Source organism: Durotheca rogersii (genome assembly GCF_024521655.1).
Source record: "Durotheca rogersii strain YMJ 92031201 chromosome Unknown GGS23scaffold_62, whole genome shotgun sequence".
NCBI classification, from domain to species: Eukaryota; Fungi; Ascomycota; class Sordariomycetes; order Xylariales; family Xylariaceae; genus Durotheca; species Durotheca rogersii.
This window is the reverse complement of record NW_026251293.1, coordinates 9581-25608: the sequence shown is the minus strand read 5'-3', so window position 1 is coordinate 25608 and position 16028 is coordinate 9581. Positions and strand designations below refer to the sequence as shown.

The 16028-nt window shown below is 48.3% G+C and overlaps 4 protein-coding genes across 4 annotated transcripts; all 4 read right to left on the bottom strand.

The window, feature by feature from the left end:
* Window positions 1-408: 408 nt before the first annotated feature.
* GGS23DRAFT_608268 (uncharacterized protein) lies at window positions 409-3099 on the bottom strand (the record flags this gene model as incomplete). Its single annotated transcript, XM_051520178.1, has 2 exons — window positions 409-2411; window positions 2793-3099. 2 exons carry the CDS (start codon window positions 3097-3099, stop codon window positions 409-411), a joined length of 2310 nt encoding a protein of 769 aa, XP_051367095.1.
* Window positions 3100-4979: 1880 nt separating this feature from the next.
* On the bottom strand, window positions 4980-7274 carry GGS23DRAFT_472439 (TBP-interacting protein). The gene is made up of 4 exons (XM_051514242.1): window positions 6737-7274; window positions 5884-6651; window positions 5477-5808; window positions 4980-5410 (listed from the first exon to the last, which is right to left on the bottom strand). Exons 1-4 carry the CDS (start codon window positions 6878-6880, stop codon window positions 5278-5280), a joined length of 1377 nt encoding a protein of 458 aa, XP_051367094.1. The 5' UTR covers window positions 6881-7274; the 3' UTR covers window positions 4980-5277.
* Window positions 7096-9233, bottom strand: GGS23DRAFT_472361 (uncharacterized protein). Its single transcript, XM_051514241.1, has one exon. It carries the CDS (start codon window positions 8967-8969, stop codon window positions 7524-7526), a length of 1446 nt encoding a protein of 481 aa, XP_051367093.1. The 5' UTR covers window positions 8970-9233; the 3' UTR covers window positions 7096-7523.
* Window positions 9234-10225: 992 nt separating this feature from the next.
* Window positions 10226-10870, bottom strand: GGS23DRAFT_601545 (TFIID-18kDa-domain-containing protein; the record flags this gene model as incomplete). Its single annotated transcript, XM_051519208.1, has 2 exons — window positions 10226-10668; window positions 10810-10870. 2 exons carry the CDS (start codon window positions 10868-10870, stop codon window positions 10226-10228), a joined length of 504 nt encoding a protein of 167 aa, XP_051367092.1.
* Window positions 10871-16028: the final 5158 nt, after the last annotated feature.

Genomic DNA, 16028 nt, shown 5'->3' with positions numbered 1-16028 from the left:
AATATAATATATTTACCTCTGTCTTCTACGGCTAGCTAGACTTTTCACTTGGGAGGATATCTGCCTCTACGCTGCCTCCGGACATGTACTGTACTCACGATCTATGCAACTACCATAGCTCTCTGTCTTCTTACCTTACTACCTACCTTACTCTCTTTAACAAAAGAAGAAAGGAAGTTAACAGCATGCCCACACGCCGTACAGCAGGCCCATAGTAGTTAAGGCGTAAAAGATCGAATCGCCAAGTGATCTTCTGCATTATACCTAATCAATCTTAACATTGTAGACCCCGACAAAAGACGTTCTCCCTTTGATCTCTCCTCTTCCTTCCAATTCTATGCTTATATGGCCCCTCCCCTCGGCAGAGAAGGGCGGGAATGGCTGGAGAAGAAGGCTAGACAAATCCTATCAACGTATCTCGAACCCGGCCTTGAAGCTCCCTGCACGCATCCACTCGATCAACTCAAAGCCGAGGCGCCGCTCTACCCTCTCGTCCATCCCTCTGCCCTCCACCAGATGCACTATCGCGACTGCCTGGTTGACAAAATTGACGCAGTTATGGCCTTGGACATCCGTCTCCTCCGCCTTGACGACGTAGATGGTTAGATCCGCTCCGACGATGCCGCGCCACAGTGTTGCGATCCACTGCCAGTGGTCTTCCGGATGATACGTGTCGTCGACGCGCAACATGTCCACGTATCTATCTGATACGGTCAAGCTGTACCCGTCTGCCATGACCGCGACCGGGAGTCTGGCATCCGGGCTCGAGGGCGAGCCTCCACCGGACTCGGTATCTTTTCCACCCTCGCCGTTCTCAGTACCGCGTCGCGGGCGGCTCGTGATATATTTCACCAGCTCTTCTGAGGTCCTATGCCATCGTAGCATTCTGACTAGATAGCCTGCCAGCGGATTGGCGACTTCTGCTGGCTTCCCGAGACCTGCCTCTACCTCTTTTCGGTTTTCATTATCGTCGCTACCCTTTCCGCTTGCCTCACCCGCGACTGACTGAGCCGGAGTCCCATCGACCCATGTCTTCACGACATATTCGTCTGAGACGGAGAGAACCTTTTCCACCAAAGAAGCTACCGTCTTGCGCAAAGATGGGATCGAGCCCTCGATGGCAATAAGGGGTCCCCGCGTTTCGAACGGTGGCCCTCCGGGGCTGGGGGGCTTCAGTGGTGGGCTAATCGAGTGCAACACGTTGAGCCTATGCAGAATCATCGACCTGGCTTGTTGGCTTGGTGGTGGTCCTGGTGTTCCGCTAGGGCCACGAGAGATGCCCAAGCCAACACCGCGGCCAGGAGTACTAGTGTCAGAGATAGTGCGCGCACTGCCTGCCTCCGAGTTTTCCCCAGGTACGCTTGTGATTTGAGTCTGCAGTGGAGGTAATCTAAGTGATTCATCAAACCCAGAGCTAGAACGAACCGATGTGGGGACAGGTTGGTATGACGTTGAAGGTCGCGGAGCTGCTGCTACCGGCGGCGGCGGCGGCGGCGGCTGCGGCTGCGGATGTGATCGCGTGTATGGATGACTGGTATAACTAGGCATGTTGTATGGGACAGCCGCTCTGAGAGGACTTGATCCGTATCCAGTAGCCGAGACCTGTTGGCCGGCCGGTAAGGGGGGCGAGTGGTATCGAAATTCGGTCGTCACTAGGCCTGTAGGCGGCTGGCTAACCATTGTGGCGGGCGGGTAGTATCGAGAATCAGCCGTGATATATCTTGCAGGATGTGGACCGGCCGTGATGTATCCCACATGAGGCGGCGGGCCAGCCGTTGAGGAAGGCGGGTGGTAATGAGAATCGGCCGTGATATAGCCTCCTGTAGGTGGGCCAGGCACGTAAATATCAGGCCCGTGGAAGCGCCGTCGCTTCACAGTGCCCCCGGGTGACGCCGCCGCTGAAGACGTCGCGGGGGACTCTTCGCCGACGTGTTGCGGCGGCCCCTGCGTATACCTTCGACCATGTGCGTCAACTGACGTCGCGGTCGAGGCAGACCCACGTCGTAGGTGGTCCGTCTCAATGACCCGCGGGTTGGGCGTAGTGTAGGGATACATATACGAGCCAGGATCTGACAGTAGGGGGGCCGCGGCGCTGAATGGTGTTGAAGGCGTCCTCGGCGTTGCGATATACCGACCGCCACACTTAGGGCAATGCCCAGAATCCTCGCCAGCTGCAGCGATGGGTCTCCCACTAGTTGTCTTACCTCCTCGCCGAGGTTGGTACCTATAGTCAGGATACTGACGCTGATGACGGATCTTCTCCTCTTCAGCGAGCCGCTTCCAGCTATTCTTTACCTCCTCAGGTTGCTCCCTCCACTGTTCGCCTATAAGTTTGGAAATCTCTGGATTGGCAAGTCCGGGATGCCTGGCTGCGACTTGGCCTTGATAATGTTGTCGATAGAGGATGAATGCTACGGCAACGGAGGAAATGATAAGAGTTAGCCTTCATCCGCAACGTGCGCCCAGATCTTGCCAAAGGGCACTGTGGAAAAAAAAGCGACAGAGGGGCCGACAACTCGGGCGGGATTGTAATACATTAGAAACCGTAACTCATGAGACAAAGAAAAAGACTTCCGTCCGAGTTTCCTGCCTCAAGACGGGGGAGATGCCTCTAGGGCTCTATCTAATTCTGTAGGGAGGACGAAGTGCTTAGGGAGATGGAGAGAGAAGGAAGGGGGGGAACGCAGCGTGTAGGTGCGGGATGATGACTCAAGTTAGATGACATCCAGTCCAGGATCATAAAGGATGCCCCAGGAGTGTCCAGGGATTAAGAGATAGATAGCCCCACGTACCGTTGCGTGGTCTTGGAACCTTAGGCGCCTTCGTACAGAGGCATATAAACTCTCTCGGCCCCTCGGTCGTAGTCGATCTGGCGGTGCTGGGAGTGTAGAGTCGAAGGTCTCGCATCCGGATCTGGTTGGCCTCTTCCACGTCGATCGAATGGACCCGTTTACGAGACGGTCTAGTTGGCGTGGTAGCAGAAGAGGATGCGTCGCCGAGGCGATAAGAATCCGGCGTTGGCGGAAGGGGATTTCTCGGCGTTACTACTGGTGCCGCCGGCGCCGTTGCCTCTTCAACATCCCGAGGATTTGTTGTCATCGTAGCTTGGCTCCGGCTCCGACTCCTTGTTAGGGCTCCTATCGGCCCTACGATCGGAAGGGAGGAGCGGCCATTTGAAGAAGTGGTAGAAGGAGGAGGAGGGGGGGGAGCGGGAGCGGGAGAAAGACTGCCACCAGATCCGGACATTTCCTCAGCAAACAGAGGAACGTCAATAGGCGAAGCAACTCGGGGTCCAAACAGTAAGATACTGCTCGGCAGCGTACGCACAGCTACTACGGCGACGCCCCTAGTAGCACCTCTAGTGCTTAGACATCGGGCGTGAGAAGAGATTTGGGCCGGGGGAAGGGACGACGACTATAGCGATGATACGATGTCGCCGGCTAACTCGCTCGTAGCAGGGCCTCGAGCGTGGGTGTTGTATGGGAGTGTATGTGATGGTATTGATCTTTGAAGGAGAGAGACGTGAGACAAGAATAAATGGCGCAGGCAACAAACCAAGGGCTTGTTGGATTGTCCTCTTTGTTAGCTATCTCTTTCCATCCGCAAGACTAACCAAGAGACAATGATCCTAGAGAGCGATGATTAGAGAGGAGGGTGGCGGCACTGCTAGTCAATGAATCAATGACCTTATGACGGCGACGACGCCACTGATGCTTCCAGACACTATGCGAGACCGGCATTGATCATTATACTATTATCGGGAGGGTGTGTGCCCAACGTGGATAGGAGACAGGAGAGTGTGCATGAGAAAAGGTAGAGGAGGGAAGAGAGCCAAGTTATGCATTTCCTTGGGGACGGTGTCTCGGGAGTATACTGAAGATGCCCAAGCCGTTGCATATGAGAACCCCGACTTATCCTTCTCTCGCTCTCGTTCTCACCCTGCCTACCTTTTCGAGGGGCCTTTCCCTCCTCGCCCCCCCCCCCCTCTCTCTCTTCGTCTCCCTTCTCCGTTTCCTTTGTCTGGCGTTTGCAACGATCAACCCAACCAAGCAGCTAACTGGTTAGGTCTTAGCCTAACTGGCAGCATCAACCACAGGCGCACATCATGCCGTTCGCAGCTGGTTGGAAAGTCCATTGCAGGGCCTGGGCCGGGTTCCATTCCCTGACGACATTGAGACAGGAGACAGGCGATGAAAGACATAAAAATGACAAGTAGACAAAGTGACAAGTGGGTAAAGTAAGTGTCCCAAGATCAATGGTCCCGTAGTCAATAGACTAGCCATGAAAGTGAGTTGTGACCTAGCCTTTGTTTTCTTCGCTCCCGGCGCACCCCCTCTCTCCAACAGACAGGAGAGCCGGTAGGTTTCGTCACATATGCTCGCCCTGTTGCTAACCATGAGGATGTGATTTGAGGTAGCAATAAGCCCCAGACTCAAGGCTACACCTTCATACATACGAATGTACGCGTAAACCCACATACATACATGCATACATATACACCACGTAGGCCCTAGGAATGCTACACCATCCCCTAACTAGAACAGGCAGAGAGAGAGGAAGGGAAAGAGGCATAGATATGGAAATACAGAGATGCGGAGAGATAGACAGAGAGAGAGAGAGAGAGAGATGAGAGGGGGGAGGGGTGAGAGGATGTATACGCACATGTCTTCTCTTTTGCTCCCAATAAGAAAACCCTCCACCCTTTCTCTTCCCCCCGTTGCCAGCCATCAATGCATCAATGCCAGTAACAAAGACAATGAATAACAAGCCGAAATTGGTTTAGTTACCGTTCGTCACGTGGTGCCCATAGATAATGTACTCTCTCATTCCCAGCCAAAGCCCAGAATTTCAGTTTCTTCTCGAAGAAAATAAAAAAGTAGTTGTTTTGCAATGTCTTACTTTCGATGCGTGTTTTCGGTCTGATCTCTGTTCTGGCTGGGGAGGGGGTTTGTTAGTGCGGTGATTCGGATGTACGAAACCAACCAACCGACTGGCAAGCCATCCCATCCAACCAACTGCGCGGTTTGGTTGGCTGTGTTTATTGAAGAGCAACCGGCATTACATACTTAAACCCCACATTCAAGAGAACTCCGAAACCCCTCCGCGATGGTAATTTTCCCTACCCAATGCCCTTTTAACTCTGGTTAGAGAACAGCGCGCCCGCGCCCGCGCGGCTTTGGAGCCGCAGGCTTGCGAAATGAGATGAGGGTTCGTAACGAGTCCCGTTCGTTGTCTCAAGGGTTCCCGCCGGCCGTCTCTCTAAGACACGGCCATGCTTCATGAGATATAGCCACGTCCTGTCTCACCACCTAATAAGTCGGCGCTGCGCCGTGCGTCGAGGAACAGCTCTTCGCACTCGGCCACGTCTTTGACATCGATCTGGCTGCGGCCGTTGACTCGAGCAAGAATGCTGCTTTTGGTGAGTAACCGGATTGTCTGCGCACATAAAACAGAGGGAATCGCGTGAAAGATTTACCTTGCCGGGGTTAATAACTGGAGGCAGTACCGGAGGCTGATGCGCACGCCATGCTCCGATATCTTGTCGACGGCCGCGTCGGTGATCTGGACACCCTCCGTCGTTGCCCGGATGCGCACAATCCTCTTGATCTCGTCGGCGTCATAAGAGGTGGTGGGAATGATAAGGAGCCGAGCCAGAAAATCCGGGGGGATCCCATGAGCGGCGACGATGCCGTCCGTGCCGCGGATTGCACACATGCCTCGGTTCGATGCGAGGACCACGATTGGCGAAATTGCCGACTCGAGAGCTCGGTTGAGATAGGTAAAGCACTCGATATCAAGCATGTGCGCCTATTATGGGATACAAAATTTAGTAGTCTGGCATCGCCAATTGAAGGAAGGTTAGAGCTGTTCTCGCTCACTTACTTCATCAATGAACAGAACGCCGGGGACGAGTTCAGCTACGCCCTGGTCGATATACTTGCTAACAACCTTGTTGATCTCATCTCGCAGCTTGTCCGTAATCTCCGTCATCTTGGGCTTCATGAGCTGGCCCATCATGCTCATGATATCCTGACCGCCTTGTGGTCTGGCGTTGGCGACGTCTAAGTCGTGGAGCGTGACATCTTGCACTATCTCCTTCTTCTTGTGCACCTCACCCTTCGGGATAGGGACGTACTCCTCTGCCTCGAGGTCGAACTCGGTGGCATAAGCATCCGATCGTCCGACCCGTTTACAAGCGCCGGTGTTGGCCTCGATGTAGACGACGTCTCCAACCGTGACTCTCTCTTTTTGGATAGCCTCATATATGCTCGGGTCCAGTCTCAGCTTCTTCTGGCCCCTCGCGCTCTTTAGTCCTATCAGGAGGGTGCTGATAGTTTTGCCGTAGCCGCCGAGCGGGTTCTCGGCTTCCTCGGGCGTGAGCTCTGTCACCTCGCCTTCGTATACCTCCTTCGTCTCCCGCACTTTCAGTCCGATCGCTCTTCGGAAGTTCTCCATAAGGACCTCGGTCTTCTTCACCTCGGAGGAGTAAATCTCGCTGCCGACGATGGGGCAGAAGGGGATCTTTGTGCCGAGTTCGTGGCTGAGCGCGAGCGCAAGCGCCGTCTTCCCCGTCCCAGGTCCGCCAGCCAGCAATACGCCCCGACCGGCCATCTTCTGCGCGCGAATGAGGTCGACAACGATACCAGCGGCCTATAATGAGAAGGTTGCAAAACACGTACATCCCGTTAGCCATCCACCGCTAATCTAGGCTGCGCAGTGCTTGGTCTCCGCTTACCTCTCGGGCCTGCTGTTGGCCTACAAAGCCGCTGGCCTGCTTCTCAGCCGTGCCATCGGACTTGAGGCCGAGCCCTTTGATATGAGTGTGGGCAGCGGTGCGATTTTCGCGGTTGTTGCCCTTGACCTCGCTGATTTGCACCATCGTGGCGAAGGGATGGGTCGCGTCGCTAAGCGGTGGGTAGAAAGAATTCGACGACCGCGTCTCAGCAGCGATTTCGACGCTCCGAATCGGCTACGATGGATGAAGAAGCGGCAGAGGTTGGTGGACAATCTCTACCAATTTACGCGACGCGGGCGGGCGCGTATCGAATTCCGTGGCGGCGTCGAAGATGGATATGGCATCAGAAAAGGACGTAGGTATGTGTGGATGGGATGTATTGTGAGCTTATCAGAGGGAGAAAGCTATGAGGACTTTGGAGCTCTAAAAAAAGCCTGAGTAACCACCTAAGTCGCGAAACTTTTCGGGGTCGCGACTTGCTGTCGGTACGTACCGCGAGAATGAGGAGACAGTGCAGTTACCCATGTTGACACTGTACGTCTCAATTTCTCTCTATTTTACAGCCGGGCTACGAGGTAGGTAGCTTCTTGGGAATCCAATGGTTTCATCGTCATACCTATTCATGCTATGTAACGCCGCCGCCTCTAACATAAACCCGTACATCGTCCTTCTACGCTCCTAAATACCCCGGAAATCGTGCCTTAATCTGTCCCGGCCTCCCGGTCAGCTCCCCCTATATACCTACAGATGGGGCGAATGGGGGCCAATCCCGGGGCTGTTCCAGTCTTCAGCTCTCCTCTTCCTCATCTCCTCTATTCGTATCTTCGTCGCCGCTAAGAACCGGCGCACTCTCGATCTCCATAGCGACGGCATCGGCAGAAGCACTAGGCGCAGCAGCAACTCTTGCACTACTGCACGCCTCCCCACTGTCGTCACGGTTCCTTTCCTTCCCCTTGTTCTCCTTCGTCAGCGCCACCCATAACGCGCTTCCGATGATCAGCCCGCAGCCCGTAAGGCTCATCCAACCCATGGTATGGCCAAATATCCAGCGGTCGAAAAACGCCGCGAATAGCATGTGCGTGTACATCATGGCCGTAGCACGGTTGCTGCGCTCGCGTGCCAGACCGGTCGCCGTGAGCACCTGCATGATCAGGCCGCACGACATAATCAGCACGAGCAGGAGCCACTGCCACGCTGTGATCCCACCTAGGTCTACCCGCAGGTCGGGTTGCCCGTAGTCGAGCGCCGGAGCTAGTGCGAGCGTCGTCGTCGACACCACCACGCACCACGCACTGAAATAGTTGACCGATATCAGCGGGTACGCCCGCTTCCCGATCCATCGCAGCGATGTGATGGCCCCGGCGCCGCCTAAGACTCCTAGGAGCGCGAAACTCACGGCACCCAGCCGCTCCGAATTCGTGGGGATATGCTCTTCGAAGCCAACATGTAGCGAGGCTTCTTCTAGTGCGGTTGTTGTATTTTGAACCACATCCACGGCCATGCTGGATGTGGAGGAGGATGTACTGCCCGAGAGGAGAGACACGGGCCGCGTGATAAGCACGACACCCCCCAAAGCCGCGAACGACGCAAGCTGCTCCACCCGAGTAAAGGAGTCGTGAAGAAGTATATGGCACATATACCCGGCGATGTTCGGGGCGAGGAAGGTGATGACGGTAGCATCGGCAAGCGTTAGATACTTGGCCGAGTACCACATCCCGTAGATCCCGAAGAAGCCGCACACTCCCCTCAAAACTAGTAGCCAGCGGACATCTTTGTGTCCCAGAACCCCGTGCGGTATCCTCCGCCACCATATGTACAACGAAGCGCCGATCACCGTCATCGACATGCGTACGAAGAGGAGTCGCATAGGGTGTATCGCGCCCTCGCCCACCTCGAGCAAGCGAGCGATGAGGTTCATCAGCGCCCCAAAGAATTGGGCCAACAACAGCAGGAGTGGCGCCTCGTTCTTCTTCCAGGCCGATCTACAGAACGCTCGGATGCCCGTGTGGCGTAGTCTTCCAGAAGACAGGTTGCCCCTTACGCTGCCAGCGGCCACCGGGGCCGAATACGGATTCGCTGGATCGGCATCACCCTCGACGAATGTAGATGTGTCTGACCCGAATCTATCGCCCTTAGGAGGGATATCAGCGAGATCGTATGTTTCCCCGTCTCGGTCACCCGAGGCAGCTTTAGCACTCGGGATCTGGGCGGTTTCGGCGACTGGGGAGGGCATGATCACGTTTGACGGCGCTCAGAAGTAACCCATCGACAATGGGCCTCTGTGAATTCTGGGAGATAGGACCCACGCAACAATGTGCCCGTAGCTAATTTCAAACCAGTAAGGTAATATTGACCGTATGGGGAGAAGTGGCAACAGCGACATATAGTATGTCTCTGATTCCACCCCCAACGATGATGAGGGAGAAGAGATACCGCACGTAATTCGGCTGAGCATCTGTTGAAAAAATAATGTTCCCTGACGAAGCGGGGGGGAGCGGGCCGGGGGTTAATAGTAGCCTTCCCCTTGTCGGGGGCTAACGCCCTTTACCAAATGCAACAACCACTGCCCGCATGCCTAGTAGGCATATCCGGGTAGCCAATACATACGCCACCTTCCCGCCTACACCGGTGCCGTCGCAGGCAGAAGGACTAGGGAAATATGTGCGCATCATGGGGAGCACATCGCACACATAGGATGGCGGGCAGCAACCTCAAGGTTGCGTAGGCGTGGATCCATCCGATCTATACCGGTCCCGTGCGGCTATCGGAACATCGTGAGTGTCATTGTTACCGCTGGGCGAGGTCTCTCCATTTTATTTGGCGCTGGAGCCCTTATCGCCCCCGATATCGCGGCAATGCCTGGCGAATCGGCGCTACCCTGCGCGACCCCCCTCCCAAGGTCGGAAGCGCGCCGGGGGGTCTTAAGGGACGAAGACATGGTTGGGTTTGCGTGGGTTTGCGTGTCTCTAGTGGAGGGCAAGGTTGGGTAGGGTCGCAATCCTCCCCGCTACCGGCATATATTACGCCACGGAGTGTGCTCGATGGGTTATTCCCGAGGGTGTAATATCCCAGGCCTCCCCCCGGGCTCCAATCGACGTCGATGAAAAGGATGGTGGCGAAACTATGGATAGGGAAAATGGGAGGCAGCTTCGGGTGCAGAAGTTTCACCTGGATCGGGGGGGGGGGCGCGCCTCGTTAGGTCGGATAGCTCGATGAATTGGCAGAAAATCACCCGAAATACCGAATAGTGGGTGTGCGTATATTAGCCCTATGCGAAGCCGGGACGTCCGGTCTGTATTGATTCGCGGCGATCAGAAATGCAACCTGGTATCCCCTATCCAGCGTAAACTCCGTGGCTATGCTGAAACATGAATATTCCTTACTGCTGTCGCTGCCTATGGCAGGACGGTGTATACGTCGTCGCGCCGTGCTGCGCTGGAGGGCAGCATCTGCCTCCACCCTCCCACCTATCCACAGGCAATCCTTCTTCTACTTCGGCGCACCCTTCCTCTTCTTCCCGCCAGTCCCCTTAGAGGACGTGACGGTGGGCGCAACCTCGAGGTCCTCGTCCTCGTCGTCGAGTCCGAGCAGGTCATCCTCCTCGGCGGTGCCGGCGGCGGGACCGGGGGCGGAGGTGTCGATGCCGTGCTCCTTAGCGAGGGCGTCGTCCTCCTGATCGAAAGTTCGCCGCATCTCCTTAATTTTCTGGCGCTTCTCGATCATGCTCTTGACCTTGCCGAGATACTGCGGGTTGCGGCGGAGGGCGAACTCGAAATCGTCGAACTTGAGCTTCTGGCGGCCCGCTACCTGGGCGTGCCGGCTAGCCTCGAAGCACACGCCCTCCAGGAACTCGGTAACCATCTCGTCCAGCACGCGGACCGTCTCTGGCAGCGGGTGCTGCACGTCGCCATATGCATACAGCAGGGCGGAAACTAGTTGTCGACGCGATCAATTAGAATGTGAGACGCAGGTGACTTTTGCCAACTAGCTATCTACCCGTAGCTAGTTGCGTAGCTACAGAGCCAACGATATGACATGAGTAGCCAGCAGCAGATATGAGGAGGAGGACGCACCCTCTTTAGGATTGAAAGTCTCCTTCCCGACGTTCTTACCAGCACGAGCTCGAGGCTCCATCGCGACGGCAGATGGTAGCAGGAGGCCAGTGCCAGGATAATCGGCCGAGGTTTGTAATATGTTCGCTGGTTAGAACTGGCCAGGATCAAAATGCATAGGCTTTCGCGGGCGGATATGAATACGTGGAGTCGCAAGTTTGGGTGTGGTGGTGGAAGGCCGATGTTGAGCTCAGTAGACGTCGGAAAGAGCCAGCGGCGTCGCGGTTTCGAAACAGGTTTGGCGCTCATTATACTAGTTTAGGTGCTGCCTCCTGCGGGGGTGGATCCCAGAGCAGAGGTTCTAGGTTATACCACATTCTATACCGTAACCAAATTAGGCTTAGCGTAATCGCCGCTTTTGCTTAGGCTCGGCTTAGTCTATAATTAGTTAAGTAACTAAGGAGTTACATTTATATAATATTTATATAGAAGGAAACGGTCCTTAAAACGGTTAAGCTTTAACCGTTAACGAAATAAAGTAACGTACGAAGCCTTATTATATTCGTACCATTTGGTTTAATTTTATATACTTTAGACCTAAAGTAGCTACTAATTAATTTTTATATTAAAAAGGAGTAAAGCGTACGCGATATTAAAGTCCCGGATAGCTTACTTAAAAGTATACTTTATCGGTAACTATAATACGTACGATGGTTTAAGATAGATAAAATTAATATTACTTTACTAATCGAGAGACGAGGAATCTAATATAGTTATCGTATCTTAGGTATATCCTTTGGTTATAAAGATATAGTAGTCGCTAGCCCGAAGGTAAAAGAGGTAAGGGAAGGAAAGGGGCTAAACGTAAAAGTTACTTATTCGGCTATTACGGTACGACGAAGTAACTTAAGCGCTCGTTATTAAGATAAATATATTAATCGGAAGACGAAGAATCTAATAATAAAAACGAATCTTAAATTAAGGCAAAAATAGTAAAGTTAATAATCTAGTTAGGTAATAATTATAGTATCGTCCGTATTTACGGGAGCTATAGTTATTCTATATAGGCATAAGGCCTATCGTAACGTATTACGTAATATATTAAGAAGGTATGTCTTACCGTACTACTATAATACGTAAGGTAAAAAGTTATGCGAGATATTAAACTACTCTAGAAAACTATATACGAATAATCCTTCCCGTATAAGTACTAATCGCTACGATAGACTTAAAGACTACTTATTATCTTAGTTATAGCTTTCTTATAATTTATTATAATATAGGATTACTAGATTAGGACGCTATTAAATAGAAGCCGATAATTATTATTATATTATCTATAACGTTTCCTTTACTAGAAAACTACTTATATCGGTATTTAAATATACGATATTATCCTCGTAGTTAAGGTAATCCTTTAAAGTAATACCTCGACTATCTTTAGTAAATAAAAACCATACTTCTCCCGGGCCTGAATTATTACGCTATATCTCCCTTAAGCCTTCGATAATAAAAGAACGCCGGTAGTCCCGAAATCTATCCTAATTTCCGTTTTTTTGGATAAGAATTTTTATCGTTCGATTATCTTATACCGGGTTTAGCTAGCTATTATCGTTTAGCTTAAGCCGAGGGGGATCCGAAATAAAAGTAATTAAGGCCGAGCTTTTATTTATCGCTAACGTTATTTAAGAAATAGCCTTAGTCTTTTCTTTCTTATCTCGTTAGCGTTAGACTTTAAACGTTAGGTTTCGCTACCGAGGTATTAGTTAATCTCTTATTTCGTAGTTTTAACGAGGAACTAGCGCGGAAATCCCGCCCGCGTAATTAAAGTCTCCTAGATCTTAATCTTCCTTACTTATACCTATATTCTCGTTTTACGTATTAATATTCCGATTAAAGTCTTTATTTATATCTAAGATTTACTAATTTTATATATTATCGCTCCGGCCGTAAACGTCGTATTAATCGGTATCCTACTTATTACGTAAGCCTTAAAACGCTTAAAAAACGGACCTCCGGATAAATAAGGAAGAAATATCGACATTTTTTTATATACATTTAATAAAGTTATCCTATATAATATATAACCGGTCGTTAGAATAAGCTTTCGAATATTAACGATTATATCGTTTTTTAATTAACTCTCCCGGATACGAAGTAGTAAGTATTAAATAGGCGCCTTTAGATATAATAGGCCGCGCTTTATTAAAATATCGAACCATAATAGCTATAAAAGCGTTTAAGTTCTATTTATAATCGAAGTATTATAGCGGTCGAGCATTTATTAACGTTTTCTTAGTTATTTCTCGGTCCGGGTTTAAGCGAAAGAGACGAGAGATTTCGTTAAAGTTAAACCCTAACTCTTAGGCTCGGCGTATTAATTAATACTAGGCTTTTTAATTATATAAACGGATTTTTAGGTCCTCTTTATTATCTTCTTTTAAAGGGTTTTTACCCGAGAGCTTTACGAGGTCTTATATAATAATAAGGTAAAGGGACTTTATACTCTTTAAAAAGTTAGTCGTATAACTTAATCTCGCGTCGGCTTTATATGCGTTAGAAATTATCGTTTAAACCGTAATAAGGAGTCGGTTCTTCCTTAAGATTAACTACCTTATAATACTAGTATATTATCGTAGGTATTTAAAATCTTATTATAATATATAAAGTATTAGGATTAAATAGTCGATTTATAAAGCTCTTTATAAAATGCTTTCCTTATCGCGCTTATTTATAACGCCTTAAAATATTATATTCGTCCGTACTACATTAGATATATAACGATCGTTATAATACGATATACCTAGGGCGCGGAGTTCGAGTTCCCGAACTATATCGTCGTTTATAAATTCGAGCGTAACTTTAGACCCTATTATATAGTACTATATATCGTATATACGTTTAAAATAATGGATAACTTCTTAGGAAGTCGCGAGTTAATAGCCGAACGTTTATATCCTTAAGGAAAAGGCGTCTTTAGATAGCTTTAAAATAAGACGTACCTTTATTACGTTTTTAGTTATAATCTTCTTTTAAATAACTAACTAAAGCTTAGAACGTAAGCCCGGGATTTCTAATATATACCCGAGAGTAGGTTTAAGTTATTCGTACTTAAGTAATTTCCTTAATATTTCGGGTTTACTTTTACTTAACCTCGTTTACCATTTATTCCCGTCGATCGAATTTAAAAGGTAATTATAAATCTTTATAACTATATATCCGTCGGAAAACTATCCTTTATTTACGAAATCCTCGGCTAAAAACCGGATAGCCTTTAGCGAAAGGTCTTAAAGGGGAATTAATACCGACTTAGCTTCTAGTCCGGGATAGTATAACCTACCTACGTATAGCTTAACTATTTATTAAGGTAATAAGCTTTTCGATCGCCGAAGCGCTTTTACGCGATACTTCCTATAAAAATAACTAACATACGTACCCGTAGGAAGATAAAGGATAAGTAATTCGGGGCTATATAAATTAACCGGGCTTAAGTTAAATTACTATAGTAATACGGAAAGTAAGTCGATAGTAATATTTCCGGGAATAATATAGTTATTATTTAAACGATCGTATCCTTTTCGCTTAAAGATCTCGATAAGGCGGTTAGTTTTTTTAATGTTCGATTCCCCCTTTAAATCGAAGAGGAAATAATCTAAGGAGATCTTAATAGTTCCTCGGAATTTTAACGATATTTCGGCGTTTAGCTACTATAACCGAGCCTTTAGATTAAAATATACCATTACGAGTTACGTATCCTAAATTTCGTATACCCTACGGGAGCCTTTTTACTAGGAGCTATATAATTTCCTTTAGTTTCTTACGAGAAGCGTAAATCGCGGATAGTCCTACGGTTCCGAAACTAAACATAGGCTAAAAGCGGCTACTTTTAACTACGGTTTATTTTTATACTTATCTTTATTTCTTTCTATTCCGTTAAAAAAGAAGTACTAATATAAAACTATACCTCGACTCGAGTTAGGTATTTATATAATTATTATCGTTTATTCTTAATCCGAAATATCGACTATTAACCGGTATACTTTCTTCCTCGATAACGCTTAATCGGATAATAAGCTAAAGTTAAACGTTCCCAAGCTTACGTTACCTTATCGTAAAACGCCCCGGTAATAACGCATAATTAATTAAGACGCTTATAAGAATAAGGGTTTTACCGAAGCTAAACCGGCGTCGACTTATCGCCGATTTTCCGTTAAACATACGAACCGTAATAATAACGTTACTCTTATTTCCGTATTAAAGGAATCGCCGTAAAGTTATTACGAAAGAAGGTATCGTATAAGATATAACTATTTATTCGGGGTTATTACTTCTCGTAATATAGCGAACCTAAGCTTTATAATCCGTACCATTTCCGGACGTAACGCGAAGAAATATATCCAGAATATCCGTTAATTTTATTACTCTAACCTAGTTAAGAATATCGAGATATACGTATACCCGGATATAAGCTACTTCCTAATTTCGGAATTTATACTTATATCTCTTCTATACTTTTACCGGTCTTTTATTTACCCGATAAAACCTTAGCTCGGTTTTATTCTATATTAGGTAGATATTTTAGCGCTTATATAGACCTAATCCCGGCTAATATTCCGTAAGGTTCTTACGGGTTTTGAATTTCTCCTTAGCTATAGCTTAGTTTATAAAAAGCTATCGTATACGAACCTTCTTATAAGTTTCGTAGGCGAGGTAAAAATCTACGACATTAAAAATTATAGGCGATCGGGTAATATAACTAAGCTTTTAATATCGTTAAGTAAGGTAATAATAAAGCTTATGAATAAAGAAAGGACCGAAACGACGGCGATTAGCCTAACGTATCCGGATAAGTAGTTATACGAAGCCATTAATTTATTTATTATTATAATAATAACATTAAATATTTAAAAGCTATCGGCTTACGATTTCTTACTTAAGAAAAACTAGGAGGAATTATTATAGCTAATCCCCTTTATACTTATTACTATAAACCATAATAAAGAATAAGAGTATAAATAAAAGATAAATAAATTACGTATATTTATTTTTATTGTTTTTACTTCTTATTCCTTATCTAATAACGCCTTAATAAAATAATTCTCGTTCTTTCCTTTATAGATATAATATCTATACTCGGTAAACGTTAAAATAATATAAAAGGATATCTACCGATAATACGAAGCTAGTTTTAATCTACTTAAGAGAAAAAGTACCGTAGGCGTTATACTTACGTAATTAAT

Bases quoted from the DNA above. Each gene is read 5' to 3' on its own strand.
- GGS23DRAFT_472439 (XM_051514242.1), bottom strand. From the start codon at position 6,880: ATGGTGCAAATCAGCGAGGTCAAGGGCAACAACCGCGAAAATCGCACC. The intron at 6,652-6,736 runs GTAAGCGGAGAC...TTCTCATTATAG, and splicing joins GCCAACAGCAGGCCCGAGAG to GCCGCTGGTATCGTTGTCGA. The intron at 5,809-5,883 runs GTAAGTGAGCGA...ATCCCATAATAG, and splicing joins GCGTTCTGTTCATTGATGAA to GCGCACATGCTTGATATCGA.
- GGS23DRAFT_472361 (XM_051514241.1), bottom strand. From the start codon at position 8,969: ATGCCCTCCCCAGTCGCCGAAACCGCCCAGATCCCGAGTGCTAAAGCT.